Source organism: Solea senegalensis, linkage group LG12, assembly GCF_019176455.1.
Source record: "Solea senegalensis isolate Sse05_10M linkage group LG12, IFAPA_SoseM_1, whole genome shotgun sequence".
NCBI lineage: Eukaryota > Metazoa > Chordata > Actinopteri > Pleuronectiformes > Soleidae > Solea > Solea senegalensis.
Window position 1 is genome coordinate 11,364,960 of NC_058032.1, and position 20,049 is coordinate 11,385,008.

The following is a 20,049-nucleotide window of genomic DNA, read 5'->3' on the forward strand; positions in this document are numbered from 1 at the left end:
GTGACCGTGAATCTCCACCCGTTCACTCAGGTCGTTTATGTTCACTTTGCTCCAGTTGTTGTCGTCACTCTCATTTCGCTGTAAAGACTCTGTCTGGCTCTAATTTCTGTCCCCTTCAAAGGATCAGCAGGCAGCACGGTGCTCAATGAGAGCACTTGGATAGAAAATTGCTGCGAGATCTGGATCAAACATAATTACACTGGTTACTGGGAAGGTATCCAAGGACCAATCAGGATTCACTCTGCTGACCCTGAAAATCAGAAGCACTTTTGAAACTTTCTCCTCAGTCAATACTGACTCTAACTTAGAGTAACTAGACTAGCATGAGAAAGGGTTTTAACTTCTATCATTGTAGATATAATACTGATTCATGACTATGATGATGATTTTAAAAAGTTTCTCTTCTTCCTCAGTGTGAAGCCCAGGAAGGGTAGTATAGGACACAAGCACACCCTCGAAGCTGGCGCTCATGGGAAATGTAGGCTGTGCTCAGGCCTTCAGTCGACGCCCGTGTGTGGATCTGATGGACACACCTACTCCTCCAAGGTGAGCCTCAGTTTCTTCCTTACGTTCCTTTGTGAATATCACTTGACTCCATTTGACTCTAAAGGCCCAGAGCCTCGATTTCATCTGCATCATATCACACATAACTCACAGTTAGAGTCGATTAAAGAGCGACATTTTACACTCACGTGATTAGTAGGTATGAAAAAGTGAAGTGCTGTGTCTCAGTCCTGGGTTTTAACAGTCTCTGGATTCTTATTTTTAACTCACGTTCATATGACTTTATTGTTGCTGTGTTCAGCCTCTTGGTTGCCAGGGGTGAAGCACAATCCAATACACAGGAACTTCACACAAGTGGACAATAGAAGACATCTCTTTAATGTCTCGCAGAAAACAACAAAAGACTTTAACTGTCATCACTAGCTCTGTATATTTGCTTCACTCAGGGACATCCTGTAAACACGCAACAGTGTCTGAGGAGACTGGATCAATTATTATCAATTGTCCCCCTGTTCAGTAAATCCACACATTTGGTGGTCAATTTGTCATATTGGAAAACATTTGTTGACTGCACACATGCATTGAGAGATATTCATATTTTTGCGCTGAATCAAATCCATTGTTTTGAGTCCCCTAACAACTTTGCAGAATTTCCCCAGCCTTGTAATTGAGATTTGTGTGACTCTGTTTTAAATAGCACGCATAAATGAAGTTCATTTACCAAACATCTCTTGGAAATGATTTGTTTGCAGATACAAAATTATAATATTAAGTGTCACAGATGTTGTGACTTGGCATTTTGCTGTTTTTCGGGTAACTACTCCTGGTAATATATGAGACTTGAAGAGATGTTCTCCATCTCCACATTTAATTGAACAGCCCTGGTATGGGTGTTCCTAATAACGAGCCTACATGTGAGCTAACTCTGAGACGGTGCAGAAGAAATGAGAAAGAACAAAAGGAGGAGTGGAGCTGGGGAGCTCTGCTCTCTGTGGTAATTTAGTCGGAGGGGTTCAGTTAGCTGGTGGAGTGATGGGTCCCTGAGGCCCAACTTAAACCCTGTTCACCAGTGAGCTGCTGGTCTCCAGATTATTCATGTTTTATTATTACATTACATGCCTCCATCATCGCAACTGCACACACTCCCATACACACACTCAATATCCTATTAAGAGGACAGTGCTCTTATCTCCTGAGAAGCTTCAGCCCACTGAGTTAAGTCCATTACTTCCCTCCTCTTAAATCATCCCCTCTTCTCTCCTCTCCTCCTCTCCTCTCCCCTACTCTTTTACCAAGTCAAGTGTTAAGTACTATTTCATCAAAACCACATTAACCCCTGCTGAGAGACAACATAAAGATTCATTGGGCCTCTCAGTGTGCTGACAGTGACTGGGGGAGGTCATCCATTTCCTGGGCTTTTTCTCCCTCTCACTCCCAATGACCCCCCACCCTTCTTCCCTGTCCCCCACCACCGACCACTAATTCAATATACCCAACTGAACAGGACCGAACAGGAGATCTTTTTTCTTTTGTCAACAAATGTCATTACGCAACATTAGCGACGCTATCACAGAGGTGATGGGGAAGGAAATTATGGATTTTAAATAGAACGTCGTGGACAATGGACGTCCCGCGAGGATGGACGCTAAGCCTGTGTATGGCATGATAGGTGTGTGCATGCGTGCACTCTCTCACCCTGGTGCCATCATCTCACAAATAGAATTTACATCATGCACCTCACTTTTTATTATTCCTCTCAGAACGATACTGTAATTGGATTTTTTCCTCCCACCAACTGGTCCAAACGGATCCTTACCCCTCACTTACCTGAAATGAGATTCATACAGTTAAATTACTTTCTCAGGTATAGTCCAGCTTGCATTTCGCATTGCATTTGTTCACTGCAGTGAATAGTAAAATGCCACTGGGCATGTCTAATTGTGTGTCTACCTGCCTGCCCAGTGGCATTAAAGCGTTTCCTTTTTTGAGATATCTGTGGAAGCTTTTCCCGTGTTCCCCATTTCTTGATTCTTGAGTCAACCATCATTTTGTGTGTGTGTGTGTGTGTGTGTCCTTTTTTTTCAAAGTGTAAGCTGGACTTCCAGAGCTGCCTCTCTGTGAAGACAATCACAGTAAAATGTGATGGTCTGTGTCCCTGTCTGCCTGGTCAGGAGTTCAGCAATCCACTGCACAGCGCTGACAAGCCTGGTGAGTACAAACGCTCACTTTCTCTGCTGACCATAATAAACCTCTCTCTTGCTCTGTCTTCTAACTACAAAGGCGTCGGACTCACGTATTATTTAGATTGCATCATTCTGTTACGATGTACAGCAGCATACTAAAGCTGAGCCAATCAGACCTCTGTCTCTGTCCAACTACTAATCATCAGAACCCAAACTACCACTAACTACTAACTAACTACCCAATATGTGAAAGAAAACTTCATACAGACACTTGAGCTGTTCCTGCCGTACTTGCTCCAGAGGGGTTAAAAGCAAATGAAAGGATCAGTTTGGGAAAAGTCTGGACAGTGTGTGTACTGCATGGACGTCTGCACCTAATCGTCCACATCTGATGACAATTTAACACATTTTTATGCAGGTTTGGTTCACATTCATGAATCATGAATGCACTATAAATTGTAAACAAAAGTAATGTGATCAGAAATATTCGTCAGACATGGAAGCTACAATTTCTACACCACAGAGCATGGGCAGATTAATGATCTTCTGCCCTGCCGCACTGGTGATGAGCAGCACCCCGAAGGCCGCCACGTGGTGGACGTGGTGGACCTCAGTGTTCTCATCCACAGTCAGAGAGGAGAGGAGGGAACTGGGAGGAGAACCACTGATAGTCTGGAGCAGAGTCAGAGAACTTGAACTGTTAATCGTCCTCCGTCGTCAGTGTCTGGGAGGGCAGGAGGGACCTGAGCCGAGTTAAAAATCTCTGCAGTCCATTGATTGGTCTACGGAGAATCGGCACTTTGAGATAACGATGGAATGGGGGACAACAGGCACCACTTTTAAATAGACTCTTAAGGACATTTGTGTTTCTTTTTAACAAAAGCTGACTGCTGTTAAAAAAAAGTGTTCCTGTGTTGCATCTGCGTTTACTTTCCAAACTGTACTGTGGTGAGCTGGACTGTATTGCTTGGTGGAAAAGCAGCATACGACTCCTTACACACACACACACACACACACACACACACACACACACACACACACACACACACCGACAGTCCCTCAGAATTTCCAAGTGATTCACAATTCTCCCGTTCCTTTCCTGTCACCTCTCTCCGTCCTCGTGCTATGCCCCTCCCTTTCCCACTCCCCCTGCCCCTCACTGCCCAGACTATTCTCTGACAGCCACGTGGAGCAGTGATGGAGTGACTGTGTGTGTCTCATTGTTTGTCATGGAAATAGGATTTCAGCAGACAGGAAGGAGAGATTCTGGAGGAGGAATGCAATCTTTAAGGAAAGCAGCACAGAAAAGGATGGATTGTTATCATTATAGGCTTCCTTCCTTCCCAAATGGGGGAGTCGCGATCCATCCGTCTAGGTGGAATATTAAATTTTCAGAAATGCTTATACCCCTCGTACACACATCCATCACACACAAGCACACATCAGACACGTGCACATGCTGCCCTCATTCGTCCGTCCTCATCACTCTATGATTTGAAAGTATTTATAAGGTTCATCACCCACATTAAAACAGAAGGAATGTGTCTATTAATAAATGATGGCTGTGTCTTTAGCGTACGCTCTCCTTCATTAGTTCATGGATGGAGAGAACCAAACTGGCAAATGTCTAATTGATTCCCCTGTATCTTTTCAGTAGAAATTCTAATTATGGGTTGGAGTAAATACATAGAAGACAGTCTGGCTTTTACCTCTTCTCAAGTTCTTTACACCAGCTTTTCAGCACTGTCTGTCCCCGGATCACAATTGACACAGCGACGTATTCACAGGGACCGCAGATAAGCGAATTGTGCATTTCTTCCTTCCCCAGCTTGATCGACAGATCGGGCACCACAACGCAGCAAACAGATGGCAAAGGCAGCGGGTTCAGGAAAACACCGTGTGTCAGATTGTGTTCCTATGGTAACTGTCGAATATCGCAAAATGACTTGCGTATGTTTGCCGACGGCCGCAGGTTCAAACTGGGTTTGAATGTTTGTTTTAGCAGACATGGTGTTACTGTGTCTCCATTCACACCGCGCTCACATTCCCGGGGTGGCATCACTTTCACAGTGCATGAGTGTCGTGTTTACACAGCGCAGCGGTGATTTGTATACTGGCCTCACACTGAGACTGAGAATCAGACGGAGCATAATCTGCAGCAGTGCTTAAACTGCTGCGCTCACTGTGCTTTGATATTTCCATATAAGGACCCTGACCCATTCACACCGACTTTATTTGGAGGGCCAGATTTTGAAAATGTGAAGATGTAACTTTTTACATCTGCAAATGCACTGTTTACTTCAAATGTTATGTAAGGCCACAAAGGAGTGACAAAATAAAAGAAAACGGAAATAAGAAATCGGACTGCCAGACGTTGGTTCCAATCCCAGTTCTCCAGAGGTTCCAAAGCACAACTGGTCACCAGCTGAGCTAACGGGGGCAACATATGATCAAGGCCGATTTTGGTCCAAGCCTTCTCTTTGTTAGGCAACAGTGCTAGCCACTGCTGCACCAGTGACACACTGAATAAGGAAAAAATGTCACTTCTTTAACAATACTTAAACAAAACCCATTAATAATAAATATATTATTTGTTTTCACCACATAGGTACATTTAACATAGTTTTCTTCTTTTTCTAAAATGTAAAGCCAATTTAATAAAAGTTGGTGCCTTGACAACGAGTCCCTTCTGCAACTCCGTTGGTGAAGTTAGTTTTAGGTTGTAGACATTAACGCCCAGGGCTTTTCGTGTACTATTTCATTAACTTCCATGTCATGTGACCCACTGAAATGAATGCCAATTGTCTAATAATGTCTAATTGTATTACTACCCGCAAACACTTTTATTGGATTATAATGCTCCTTGCCAGATACACTGGCTCAGTGGATTGGTATGCGGGAAGTCAATAAATTGTTTGTTCTCAACATTTGGACACACAAGTAAAACTCGACTGCCCCCAAAGCATTTATTAAAATATTCATTTATCATACGTGAGTGTCGTACTAATTTCACTGTGATGAAAGGGTACACGTTCAGCGCGATTGTAACATATGAGATAAGTAAAGAATGAATATGATCCTGTGCAGGGTCAGTCCATATTGAACACAGAGCTGAACGTTAGGTAACGCACTCCAAAGAGCTACTTCTCTTATAGGAACTTAGAAAGAAAAAGGCGGAATCACTCTTTATCAAGCACCGTGGACTGACGGTTGCACTTCTTCATTCACTCCTTTGATTTTGATGGATGACTTTAGATGAGAAGTATGTGCTGCAGTGTGTGTGTGTGTGCAGGTCGAAGCAGCAGTGAAAAGCTTTAAATACATTTTTTCGAGCACCTTTGCCTCGTCTACACTAATAACTTTTATTCTGTTCCAAGTGGTTCTGAACGTGACTGCGCGCGTGCACGTGTATCAGTCGCTCACATTTCTTTTCTTGAACACATTTGACTCTCTGCTTTCTTTTCTTGAACACATTTGACTCTCTGCTCTCTGTCCGCTGCTCATTTATTTTCTGTCTCACGCCTCCCATCCATCATGTGGCCATTCAGCTCCTGCCTCACATATTTGTTTTATTGTACAGACTGTGGAAATTAAGCGTCTTTAAAAGGACACGTCCTTGTCCTTTGACAGTGAGCGGAGTTGGTGTCGGCTGAAATAGAAGTGCGTGAATTCTGTATGTCAGTTGTTTTTTTTTTGTTATATATATTTTTTTTAAAGACACATTAGTTTTAATGAATTGTGCTCTGAAACCCATTTCTGCTGTTTGCGGCATTAACATGGAGGCATTTGTGTTGATTGTTCACCTGAGGCAGCATTTAAATCATCCTGATTGTCATAAAGACTGAAGTCATTACCAGTTTTTTTTTTTTTCCCCAATAATTTCTCTCTGCTACTGTCAAACGAACACATTGGCAAAACAAAAAGAAACGCGAGGGGCTGAATGGGCTAAATCCCCTCACTAAATTAAATTTTCCCTAGCAATTTGGTCTCACGGCTCCACAGAGTGCACACGGGAGGACAGATTTACTTTTCTCGCGTCTGCCTCCACACTCCCTATCCTCTCCCAACACATTGCTGACCAGAGTGAAGAGTGCCTCTTGAGCATTGTTGAGACTGTCCTCAACAGAGGAAACGAAAATATTAATTATTCCTAGCACTTAAGACAGCGTCTCCACACACCACTCGTGTGGTTCTGATGAAGGAAAAAAGTGTAGGTCACCAAACAAATTCCATAGAAAAGATAATATAAATGAATTAATAGGCAGTTTTAAGGAGTTCCCACCGCTTCTCCAAAAGCACACATGCAGTGTAGGAACGACATGCTTTTACTACACCCTCTGGTGCATTATTAGGACCATACTGTGTTGCAGGAAGTGCATTGTACTCAGGATGGTGAGGAAAAGACAACGCAAGACTGACGATCCTAACTATTAGTCGAAAAAGAAACCAGACTGTCTCCAGACTTTGGGATTGGGAGGGAACTGGAAGTGAAAGCAGCGCGAACACAAGCGCCACGCGGTGAACCGTCCAAATAATATTACATTTCACACGAGTCCGTTCTTTTTTGATGGAAAAACTGACTTCTATAACATTTGAGTGTTCCCTATTCAATACTCTAGCAGCTGATCAACCCATGACGCCTTCAATATCAGATATTTTTAAAGGATGTGAGAAACAAATGAGGAACTCTCTTCTGAGGACTGCGGGAGTTTTCAAATCTGACTGCAGTCCTTCCAGGAGTAAAGAATCTTAAAAAGGGAATGTAGATTTTCTCTCTTCTGAGGGCCTATGGCTCTCTCTGTGTACATGTCTCTCCCCTATCTCTAATTGTCTCCCTGCCCATGCACACAGTGTATTACTGATCATTATCGGGTCTAACCTCAACTCCCTGCCAGTGAGATTGTTCTGGAGAGCTGAGAGCTTAGGGCAAAGAAAATCAAACACACCCCTGTATCTTTTTAATGAATCTGACCTTCTATCTTCCTCATATCACCGATCTGACTGTCTCACTCCATTTCTCTCTCCTTCTGTTACCTCGTTACAAAGTGTCACCTCACTCTCACTGTCTCTCATGTCTCCTCTCTCCCTCCCCACCTGCCTTTCATCTTGATCCGATGCAGCTCCTGAAGTCTCAAGGTTGATCACCACCCACTGTTCCTCTGTCTGGATTTAGAGTCACTGCTTCTCTTTTATATGACAGACTTAGTTAATTAATTAGACGTGATGAAGCAAATCTGTGGGGACGTTCGAAGCACATTCCCTCCTCATCGGTCCCCTCGTGATGGTGCAAGACTTTTGCGTGGGAATAAAGAGACTGGATCTAAAGCGCACAAGATGGAATGTGTTAATTAACCTTGCAGTTCGGAAACAAACATGTAAATTGATAAAAAAGAAAAAAAAAATGTGTCAATGTGGCTGCGTCGATAGCATGTGATTTCTTCAGATCGTTTAAGCACGGGTTAGAAAGCGAGGTCCCAGCAGTTATTGTTGTTCCCGTTCCCTCCGATTTAAGGCAAGCTTCCATTTGGCTTTTTCATGGGTTATTAACAATGACACCAACTGTGAGGTGGAACACATCTGTGACCTACTTCAAGAGGATACAAGAGAACCGAGTAGGAGAGGCTTAGGCCAAAGCTTCAGTGTGAGGTGAAAGTGCTGAATGTCGTTGGCGGTGTCGCTCGCTGACCCGACCTGTCAGCAACTCCAGCAGCCCCAGGCTTTGACACGGCTCATGAGGGCACTAAAGTTAATTTAATGCCCTTTTAGATGGATTGCCACTAAAATGACCCTCATCGCCGAGTCATAACTCAGGCAAAACTGTTATAGCTACGCTTAATTTTACATTCTGAGGGTATTGTTATATATAATGTTCAGTACAAATGCTTGTCAGTGAATCCACTTAAAAATCAAAGAAAAAAATAGGTTTGGGTACTACTTTAGGTTGTCATTACATACTCTAATTTAAGGGGTTTTTCTACAGCTTGCTGCTAATAGGAATTATAAGTAGCTTATTCACTATATCGGTCAAAATATAGCATATTTGGCATAAAGTTGGGCACTTTTTCTAAAAATCTAATTTTAATAAATATGACATAACACAGTATTCTTTCAGATAATTGTATTTCCCTAGGGCATTCAAAATAGCATTCAAAATCTCAGGCCAAGCTATGCTCAGAGCGTCCCCTGCTGGACCTTGCAGTAATTACTTCAGATGGTCTGATGTGCTTGTAGGCTGTATATTTTGACCTCAGACTGCTTTTGAAAGTTTGAATTTAAACTTCCCCCTGGTCTTATTTCAGTTTGTCCTTAAGTAATTCACACCAAATGGAATGAGGGGGAAAAAAACTGTCATACAGGTAGATGAAATCTGGTTTCTACATTATTTCCTATGTGTTAGTTTGCAGTTTAGCTGGAGTTAATCACATTCAAAACAAGTTTTATGCCTGAGCCAGTCAGTGAAAAAGTCATTTTTTTGGTCTGTCGGCTTTTCCTAGTCTGAATTTACTGACATGAAGGACTGAAACCGTAGTGCTGGCTCAGGAGGAAGGAAAAAGGATAACAAGGTAACTCCTAGAAATAATTCAGAGGTTGATATTTGACCTGCAGCCCTGATCAATAAGTGTAAGCTGCCTGTGTGTCTGACAGGCTGTCTGTTTCGGAAAGTCATCATATTTGATCAATCTCGCCCTGCAGCATCTCTGACTGACTCTGCTGCAACAATTAACAAGTATCTCTTTGGAGGAAAAGATGCAGCAGTATGAATGCTCGAAGGAGACAGTACATTTTGCTGCAAAATCTGCAAATCTGACATAGAAAAATGTGCTCTAGCGTTTCTGGCTGCTGCTAATTTTATATCACCGTGTATTCCAGCACCTGTTTCCTTTGACGGTAACATTTTCCACTGTACTGAAATCCCAAATTCTGAGACAAGACACCTGCCAGCCTTCCGTCTTTCCTCAGCAGAAACTTAAATATTTCTGTAGTCATGATGTGTTACAGGCAGGTCAGGTTGTTAGACTTCTTTTCACACTGCGACCGCACAGGGAACGGTCGCGTGACGATGTGATGATGTGTAGCTATAGCTGAACTGAATTTACAGTGGAAACACAGAAGCGGTGACAGGAAAATGTCAGGGAAATGGTGCGGCAGTGCTCCCCCAACCTTTTGTCAAGTGGCACATTGATATGAGGCAATTTCATGCAGGCTGTCTGAATTAAAACTACTAAAAAAGCTGTTGGAGGGAGATGGCAAGGAAATTGCTTCTTTAGAGTTTGCGCGGAAGTAAAAAAACAAGCCCATTCTCAACCTGTGGAGCTTAAGAGTTGCTGGAGAAAGAGAAAATACCCCTTGAAAAAAAGAATAGAATGCTAGTCTTACAATTATATAGTAGACTATATAAAGGAGCGAAGTGGATGGTTTTTGTTTTTTACCAACTGTGAGATGCAAAGTAGGGTCTGCTCTGTGTCGTCGCCAAACGTTTTTATTCTTGATCAGATTTTCGACTGACCGCAGCAACGCCGGGCCCTACATCATATCAAGGAAAGCAAAGGATGTCCGTCGTGTGTCTGTCTCTGATGTCGCTCATAGAGAAAGACAAAATGGTTAGCAGGCCTTTTTATATGATGTGTGCTCTGCCCTTCAGTGCATGAATGTTTTCAGTTCCGGCTTTCTGACTCATCTCCCAACAAAGGGGTTCTTAACATAGGCAGCGGTGTTGGAGCTGTCCAAAGCAATTTGGGTCATGCTGAGTGGAAAAGATGAGGAGGAGATGAGAAGAGACTCGTTTTTTTGGTTTTTTTTTGGGAACATGTTGCCTAGAAGAGGCTTGAGAGGAAAAAGATGAAGAGGGCAGTGGAGTCAAAAGTAGAAAATCTGAAGGAATGGGTACAGGGACATAGGGAGTGGATATCAAGGGGAGGAACAAGGACACCTACATCTTGGTAAGTAAATCAGCAAGTTTGCCTTTGTCTACCTGGAACAGTGATTGAAAAGACCAATCTCAAGCACCATTACTGCTGGAAACATGGAGTTAAACCTTCTAGAGTTTGTGTCCAACACACGCTTTTTACGAGATTCATTCCGAGATAAAGTTACAAAGACAAGTGAATCACTACGAAGCTCAAAATCGCATGGATAGTTTGTGACGGAGCCTTTTTGTGGCTGTGAATCTGCTAAAATCAGACAGTACAAAATAATCTGAAGTGTCAGCTTGACACTTTGAGCCACTGGAAAAGCAAAATGTTCCTGTTTTTCTCTCTGGCCCACAATAAATCATCAAGAAGGGAGCACTGTCCTAGGCTGAGGATTTTGGTTTGATCGAGTTTGAGGTAGAAGCAGCTGCTAGTGGCGACGGTAGCTCAGCGGTAGAGAGAGCTGTCTTTCAACGTGAGGGTCAGCAGCGTGTGAATGGGTATGAAAGATGAATGAATGCAAGTGTGAGTGAATGGGTGAATGGCGAAGCTCCTCACCCAAAGTGACCACGTGAAGTAAAGTTAATTTGTACGCACTCACTTTCTCTAACACAAAATAGCAATAATGAATAAAATAGGAAAGGTTAAAATCCCAACAACAAACAAATGAGGTCTGAGCCACAGACGGCACTATAATATAATATAATGTATGTCTTCAATAATTTAGTATGGCTCGCCAAGGATGGTATAAAAATTTAACTGGCCCTTGATAGGAAAAATGTTCCCCACCCCAGCTGTAGGGGAGATGTTCAAGGAGAGAGATGGGAAATGAAGCACTCAAAGCAATTTAAGTCAGAGAAAGAAATAGGAGAGCAGGGCATATCGAAATGGTCTTTTATGTCTTCGAGAAAAACCGAGCTGGGTACAGCCAGGTGTAATGAGTGGCTGATACTGACAGAGTCAGAGGAGAGACAGAGAGATTGGAAATTAAGGCGTAATAAAGGGAAATGAGCAAGAAGGCAACAAAAGAATCACAGATGCTCAGAGTGATTCAAGGAGCAGTGTGTGTGACCAGAAGGGGAGGAAAATGGAGGGAGGACATGGCGGAAGGAATGAGGAACTGTCATATCAATGCACAGATGGAAGAACCGTCCATAGGTCTGTCTTCAGAAAAGTGTAACACGCCACAGATCCACTCCTGCCTGTGGGAACATTTTTATTTAGGAGGTGAAGGCAAATAATGCTTTTCGCTGTTGGTATTTCACTCTCTGTTTCTCGGCTCCAGACTGTGGAAGTGAGGATGAGTCTGACTGAAATGTTATCTGTCTGGTCCTGAAGGGCTATATCACTCAAACACACACACACCCCTCGGGAATCCTGTTAATGTCACACAAATGCTCCGGCCAGATAAATGATATTTTGTCCTCCGCTCAGCTACAGTCTGTTACCTGGAGCAAACCCCTGCTTTACGTCAGCTGTGATAATGATGCAGTCCCTGTTATACTGTGTGCATGTGTGGATGCAAGATATTACCACCGTAGGGTCGAGAGCCTTCAGCCGATCGCATTTAATAAAACATTTTTTGTGATTTCTGAAGTTATTCCCCAAGATTAAATCTTGACCGTTGTACACTTGAAAATCTTTTTCCCTGTTTCTCTGCAAACTGCCTCAATTTTGAGACAGAAGGGCCACAGGAATGCTAACGACCGCCTTGTGAATTTTTGTATCCTAAAAAAAAAAAGGAGAAAAAAGTGCTGGAGTATTTGGAGTGGCAGACGTGGCACAAGGTGAAGAATGCCTCTTGTTCTTCAGGCACATAATCAAGCTCTCAGAAGCGAACGAAGGGGGAAAAAATGTCAATCACGTGCGGGAGTGGGAGAGAACGAAAGATGGAGATTGACAGACAGAAATGCAGAAGGAGACAGGCGGAGAAATAAGTGCTTGAATCGCAGACAGACCCTGTCAGTCAAGACGGAGGCAACCCATGGATTTATTAAGCAGCATAGGCTCGTGTGTACTTTCAATCAGGGATATCATCAAATGCTGTTCAGTCTGTGGGGTCTTTGGGTTGTTGCATGAAGAACACCCCCACTATACCTCGCTTCAGTCGTGCCCACGGGTCAGCTTTTTAAAACCCGAACCTGGCCATACCGATGAAGCTCCATCACAGAATTATGATTATGTCTGATGCAGTACCCGTAAACTGTAATTAAAAACACGCAGGCTCTCATACTGATGTATAAAATAAAATAAAATAAAATAAAATAAAATAAAATAAAATAAAATAAAATAAAATAGAATGAAATAAAATAAAATAAAATAAGATAAAATACAAAATACAAAATACAAAATATAAAATATAAAATAAAATATGAAATAAATAAATAAATAAATCCACTCCATGTGTGCTCACATAATATAACAAAGCCTGTTAGATTTCGTTGTTGGATCGGGCAGAAGCTGCTTAGTGGCCACTCAACCAGCCCGTGCCTCCATGTCGATTAAGCCCTGTGCCAGTTCAGTAAAGCCATCACCATGCACAGTCTCCAATGATCTAATGTCCCGGCACACAACCAGCATGGCTAACTGTCCTGTGTCCTCTCTTTTGGTGGTTTAAATGTAGAGGTTTTTTTTAGCAAACAGCAAAGTCATTCACACTGTTTATCTCCATCTCATATCACAACCAAAATGATCCCAAACGTCTGACTTCTACGTCAGTTTTGTCAGGTGACGAGAGGTCAGAATGAAGGTCATTTTAGCCAAATAAGAGTGCACAACTTTCACCCGTGCCAAAACCCGTGAATTGATGGTGTATATGTTTTTCGGGTCACCTGTTGCAGGGCTCTTAGGACTTATACCAGACGGTGTTGGATTTTGTTTTGCATGTCCAGGGGAGAGTGTGTGACAATCACTCATTTGAGCAGGGACACTAAATGCAAACTTGACAGCAGATGCGGTAACTCCAAAGTGTGTGAGTCCGAGTGCATTCCTGTGGTAACCGTCGAGCAACAGCAGCGGGTCGGTGTGTGTTATCGCTGCTCTGTGTTTAGTCAAAAGGTAAAAGATGGATGAAAAACGGAATAAAAGACAAAAGCACACAGCAGAAATGAAATGAAAGTTTGATGAAGAACAAGAGAGGAATTGTTGTCTTAAACATTTCCCCTTTTCCTCAGTATTTTCTCTCTCTCTCTCCCCCTTTGTGTGTGTGTGTGTGTGTATAGCCTGCACTGACACAGAGCTTCACAGTCTGGCTGCCAGGCTGAAGGATTGGTTCAGAGTTCTTCACCTTGACGCAAACAGAGATCTCAAATCCACTGACAGCTTCGACTCTGCCACTGGACGTGAGTGTAATCCCTGTGCAATATGTGTGTGCTTGTGTGTGTGTGTGTGCTTGTGTGCATCACTTTCCTGCACAACAGTCATGCTCCTCAGGCTCCATGAGAGCTGAGCGAGCTGGCAGTGATGTTGACTGTGACCCCACTCTGTTCTCTGTAATGTCAACATGTCTGGACTGGTCTCAGTGTGATGGGGACACATGTTCTGTAGTTTCTCAAACATTGGCCACTTGCTTTTGATTGCCTCCCTCCTCTTGTCTTTGCTCCTCCAGACTTTGACACCAGCATCTTGCCCATTTGTAAGGACTCGCTGGGCTGGATGTTCAACAAGCTGGACATGAACTTTGACCTCCTGCTGGACCAGTCAGAGCTGAGCGCCATCTACCTTGACAAGTATGAACTGTGCATGAAGCCCCTCTTCAACTCGTGCGACTCCTTCAAGGACGGCAAGCTGTCCAACAACGAGTGGTGCTACTGCTTCCAGAAACCTGAAGGTTTTTTTTAATAATACTTTATGCTTAATATATTCTAACAGTATTTCTTAGAAATATGGTTGAAAGGAACTAATAAGACGGGGGACTTGATGATACCTTTGTTATCAGACTCTAGGTTGCAGAAGTCACTGGAAACAAACTGATAAGGACGTTTGACTTTTTAAAGGAAATGTGAATTTTATTCTTGTACTTTTGGCCATTATTGCTATCTGTTACGGTGACATTTTACCACCCAACTTCACTGCAGATATCTGGGACAAGGTGACATCTGAGTGAAAGGATAAAACAGGTTGTAAACACACCCTCAGTCGTACTGTGCTTATTTAGAGGGAAAACAGTGCTGTAAAATGTGAGCAGGCATTTCAGGCCAATTTATAGGTTTAATATTGAACCTATACACCCAGTGTTTCATATAACTGAGGAATTATTCTTTCATTTTCTTTAGTGTTCTCATAGTCTCATATTATGGGTTATAGATAAATCTCATTTAACAACCTGTGTGATCAACCCGTGTGTTATTAAGATCATACTGAAACATGTGCTGCATCTCCAGATCTCCATATCATCAGTCACTCAACCCGTGAGGGGAAGAAGTACTGAGTTATTTTATAGTAGTATAAAATAAAAGCGGTTGAACTGATGTCAATACAAAAGACAGCGCAGTGCAACTAGTTTCAAAATTGACCAAAAATAACAGTTCTTCTGAACTTGAAGGAGCAGTGGGCTGGATTTACCCTGTCCCTCCCGTCCAAGCATGTTGAAGAAACTATGGTAGCCTTCAGTGATCATTAAAACTCAAAGTTTGTCCATTGCAAACGTGGTGGTCCACATGTCAGCCTCTGTACAGACCAACTCCTGATGTAAATGTGAAAGTAAAAAAGAAAGGTATTCATTATTACATGAATGTCTTTAAAGATGAAGACAATTTTTGTTTTTTTAAACTAGTTTGTGTTTTCTGTGCTCGCAGGGCTGCCCTGTCAAACCGAGAAGAGCAGGATCCAGAATCAGAGTCGAAGGAAGAGCCTCATAGGTCAGTCTGGATGATTGAATTGGGGATTCTTTGTGTGTGTGTGTGTGTGTGTGTGTGTGTGTGTGTGTGTGTGTGTGTGTGTGTGTGTGTGTGTGTGTGTACTCGTGTGTATGTTACTTTAACTGTCATAAACAATGCCTTTTTCAGGACCAGTCGTCAAGTTAAGGTTAGAGTGAGACATTAACTGGTTATGGTTAAGGTTAGAGATAACACTTAAATGAGGCTGTCCAAATGAACTGAAGTGTGTTTGTGCCCTTGTGCGTGCGCGTGTCAGTGTGTGTGTGTGTGTGTGTGTTATTGAAAGTTATTGAAAGTGACTGCTTCCCCTTAAGCAGGATGTATGGTCGCTGTCCCATAACCTTTGCAGCAGTAATGGATCGTTGATCTGCGTCTGTGAATACACAAGAGCCTCGTTTGCAACCTCTGCTGACCAGGGATCAGATTTTACGCCTTACCTTCACACACACACACTTCCCCTGTCACTAGCGTAACTTTGTGTGTGTATCCGTGTCACTCACTCCGCGTCGCAGTGTGTTCCGATTCAGCTCACGTTCCCAAAGACAAATGTCAAGCGCACCGTATACTACAACTGTAGCCTCTGCGTTCCCGTCGTCTCGCTGGGGGATGTGGGCGAGAACACCAAGGCTGTGGCCGTAAATGCTCCACTTGCAGTGAAACGTGTCCGTGGAGTTCACACTAAACAAGTCGACAAGGCTGGTGTAAACACACCATCAGACAAAAAGATACAGCAGGGTAACTTCATGAGGTTTTTAAACTCTGTTCCTTTTATAAACTCAGGTTTATTCTCCTGCACTTTAACTCCAAGTAAATATATATTTTTTTTATATTAAAAAAGTTAGTATTTATGCAAATGTCTATTGTCCTGTTTAGAGGGAGTTCATTGCAATGTTCTCTCTCTTTCTATCACTGCTTATCTTAGTCTCCTGTTTTCCTTCTTCTTCTTCTTCTTCTTCTTCTTCTTCCTCCTTTGATTCCAGGCTCTTATATCCCTCGCTGCACTGACGAGGGATACTTCAAACCAACCCAGTGTCACGGCAGCACTGGCCAGTGTTGGTGTGTGGACAAATATGGCAATGAGATTGCTGGCTCCAGAAAACAGGGCAACCCCAACTGCGGTAAGAAGAACACAAACAACGGGAATTCATTGTGTTGTCGCTGTTCGCTCCCGTTTGTGTCGCTGCCTTTCACAGTTGTTACTGCTTTGATCTCAGGGTGGACTGATTCTGCAATCGGTTGCAGGCGAGAATCAAATTTGTTTTATGCCTTGGCTCAATATCTCGCCGTGTCTTTATCTTTACCGGTGCCTATGCAACACAGATCATTTTAGGAAATAGAGAACATTAGGCATGCCTCTGGAGCTGGTCTGGCTGCTTTTACGATCAGTCATGTGTCTGATTCTATCTGCTCCCGATATTTAGCGCATGCAGCTTTGATAAAAGACCAGTTTCTCGCACACTCGTCAGAAGCGAGCAGCCAAAAGAGCTCTGAAAAAATATGTATTCATAGCAGGGACTGACATTCACCCTGTGGGAGGGAATAAACACTTGAATTGCTGCTGATGTTGAAGATGCTTTTGGATGGGGAAACCTATAGTTAAACTGCCTGCAGTGGAAATGTGTATGCTAAATAGCCAATAGATGCACTTTGCTGCACATCGAAGGCTCGAGGGATTTAATAGTTGGGAAAAAAAGAACAATAATTAGCAGGCGAGATTTCAGGGAGACATACTGATAACCAATGAAACGGCCAACTCGCAGTCACAGATTACACCCCACACGAATGCCAGACTAGTCCAAAGCCAGTAATTGCAGCTTCCACTATTGATGAGGTGTCTCTCTACACGGACACACACACACACACACACACACACACACACACACACACACACACAGAGAGAGAGAGAGCAGCAACTCTTCGTCTGCAGTCTAACAAGCTTAAGTCAAACTCTGGCTGAGTGGCCATAGGCCCTGCACAGGACCAACAGATAGTAATGCAGAGGCTGTCCACACACTAGTCTATAGGACATCATCATGTGTACTTGTGAAAAGGAGGATTTTTAAGCTCCACATTTTAGACAACACTGGAGGCAGAGTCCGAGATAATGGCTCCTGTCTGCTTTTTTTTGCTGCACAGGATTCAACATGGAAACACGAAAAATAAAAATCACTTAATCGCTGTGACCAGCTGAGCGACCACTTGACTGTCAAAGACTGAAGCTGTATCCATAATTGTAAAAGCTTATATAATTCTGCCTCAGATACACCAGCCATCCTCACTGCCCTGGCATTATGGCGCCCTGAAAATAAAGTTTATAAACGCTTCACTCCATGATTGGTTCTCGTCGTCCACAACTTGACTATCACCCCGTGAACATGGAACTGTGTTTCCACTGCTTTCAGGTTCGCCCTCCTTCGTTGTTCTAATAAAAGAAATCCTTGCTCTGACCTTTCACCATTAGGTGTGTTTCCATCAGCGTTTTAATTTGCCTTTTTCAGACTTTTTCAGTTTTTGTTCCCGAGGGAACTTCGATAAGTGGTAAATTGCAAATGACCGCAATTGAAACGGGCTCACTAAATTAAAGAGGATGTCACTCCCGCCTCCACATTTCACTCTGTAGAAATTGTGGACATCTTCGGCGAGAGGAGCAATGTGTGGTCTGATGAGGAATCCATTAACATTCTTCCACTCATTTGCAGGAAGCAAATATTGCCACAATTGTAAATTAAAGCACCAACAACATGTAGTTTGTGTTTTCTGGTAACACAAGGATCGTCCTGTGCCTCCAATCCCTCTGATTTCTTTGCCCCTCCCCACAGACGAGGATGCGGAGTCATCAGGGGACTTTGGCAGCGGCGGTGCGGTCATCCTCCTCGATGACCAGGAGGAAGAGACGTCACCGAGCGTCCGGAGCCGGCAGAAGAAAAGACGGGGCCGGATCCACCCAAGAGGAGCCATAGAGGATGACGAGGACGAGGGAGACGACAAGGATGATGAGATCGGCTACGTGTGGTAGCTCCGCTTCATTTTACTCTGCCATCAGCCCGACCAGGAAACTCCGTTATCTCAGCACAGATCTGAAGCCATTCCAATGTCTCTTTCTCCACTTGTTACCTTGGCAGCAGTCGATCTTTTGGCTCCTTACCTTGCTCTTGTAATCCCCGTCTCTTATTCAGATCTCTCTCTCTTCAGTCCACCTCCTCCAACCTCTTCCTTTTCAAGTGTTTCTTCAGACAGAAAACAGAGCGCCTGCTAGATTTCAACAGCGGTCATGGCCCCCGTTAGATTCTGTCCACGTTCTGCTTCTACCTTCCCTCAGACCTCCTTGTGATCTTTGACCTCTTTTAACATGAACATCCTTCTGTTCTCACCATCACTTCCTCTCATTCTGTCCTTCAACTCATTCTGTCCCTCTTCTGTCTTGGTATGTCCACGTCAGAGCCTCTGGACTGTCTGTGAGCGCAGATGCATTCAGCTGATGTGTTGGATGTGAAATATGTTTCCTGTAAAAAGGAGAGAATGGAGATTACGTCCCCCGTTCTTCCATCAGCAGTTCATTCTTCATTCATTCATGCTCTGTGTACCACTGTCGGGCTCCTTAGGTGTTCGATGAGGTTTCCACACATTGCCACCACACTCCCAGGCAGATGCTCCCCCCCCCACCCCTCCTTGTTATCTCACGGACGATTGTAAATTACTTAATCGTTGATCTGGAATGTCCAAGAAAGCCCAGGAAGCAATGAGATTAATGATATATTGTTGTTGTTGTTGCATGTTTCTCATCGTGTTTATGTAAAAGAGAGATTCCCTGGCCAGGTCTAGCTCTATGCATCTCAAACAGAAAGTGATGCCTATTTGGCTGCTACAATACTTTGTTGCTATGTCGATGCTGTCTAGTGTCTTTTTGGTTCTTCTCCCAATCTCAGGAGGTAGGAAATTGCATTGCAGAGCGATAGCGGTGTAGAAAAGTGAACTGCAAGGCCTCCAGTCCAAATCTGTGGTGTCTCAGCCATCTATTCTTTTACTGATTGGTCTGTCGGGCTGTTGAGGCTGTTGAGGCTGTTTGACTGTGCATGGACACTAAAGGAGAAAGCTGCTCCTGAGCTGGGAGGACACATGAAGTTGTGCGAGCAGAGAAGAGGCTCTGTTCCGCCTCCCAACATCGGATATGTCTAGTCATTTGAAAGTGAAAACTTCACCATGTCAATTAAGTGAACTTTTATTTGTAACTTTGACAATTTAATTAAAGTGGCACTTTGGGTGTCTTTTGAACCTTACAGGTCTGTGTCTGGCGTTCTCCTGGTGTTTACAACACGAGCGTTACATGTTACTATGTTCCTCAAAAAAAAAAAGAAAAAAAAAAAGAAGCATTTTTCTCACTTTAACCACTCTCTAAAGCGCGGATTCCTCTGTAATAGAACAGTCAAAGCCCTCCATCAATTCTGACCTTTTCCAACCTTGAGAACACAGCCTCCCCAGTCGCAGACATAAATGGTAGCAGCAGAGCAGAGACTACTCTTATCACTTGTCTTTAGAGAGAAGAGAATCACAAAGCGAGCAGAACTCAAAAGAACA

At 43.3% G+C, this 20,049-nt stretch overlaps 1 protein-coding gene across 4 annotated transcripts in view; it reads left to right on the forward strand.

Annotated features, from left to right (window-relative positions):
- spock1 (SPARC (osteonectin), cwcv and kazal like domains proteoglycan 1) overlaps window positions 1-19,751 on the forward strand; it is an 80,509-nt gene extending 60,758 nt beyond the window's left edge. For all 4 annotated transcript variants that reach the window (XM_044040339.1, XM_044040337.1, XM_044040336.1 and 1 more), the window contains 7 exons: window positions 414-546; window positions 2,592-2,712; window positions 13,819-13,938; window positions 14,205-14,426; window positions 15,394-15,456; window positions 16,455-16,592; window positions 18,294-19,751. In XM_044040339.1, coding sequence (XP_043896274.1) covers window positions 414-546; window positions 2,592-2,712; window positions 13,819-13,938; window positions 14,205-14,426; window positions 15,394-15,456; window positions 16,455-16,592; window positions 18,294-18,490 — 994 coding nt within the window. In that variant the 3' untranslated portion in view covers window positions 18,491-19,751. The remainder of the gene's footprint in view (window positions 1-413; window positions 547-2,591; window positions 2,713-13,818; window positions 13,939-14,204; window positions 14,427-15,393; window positions 15,457-16,454; window positions 16,593-18,293) is intronic.
- Window positions 19,752-20,049: the final 298 nt, after the last annotated feature.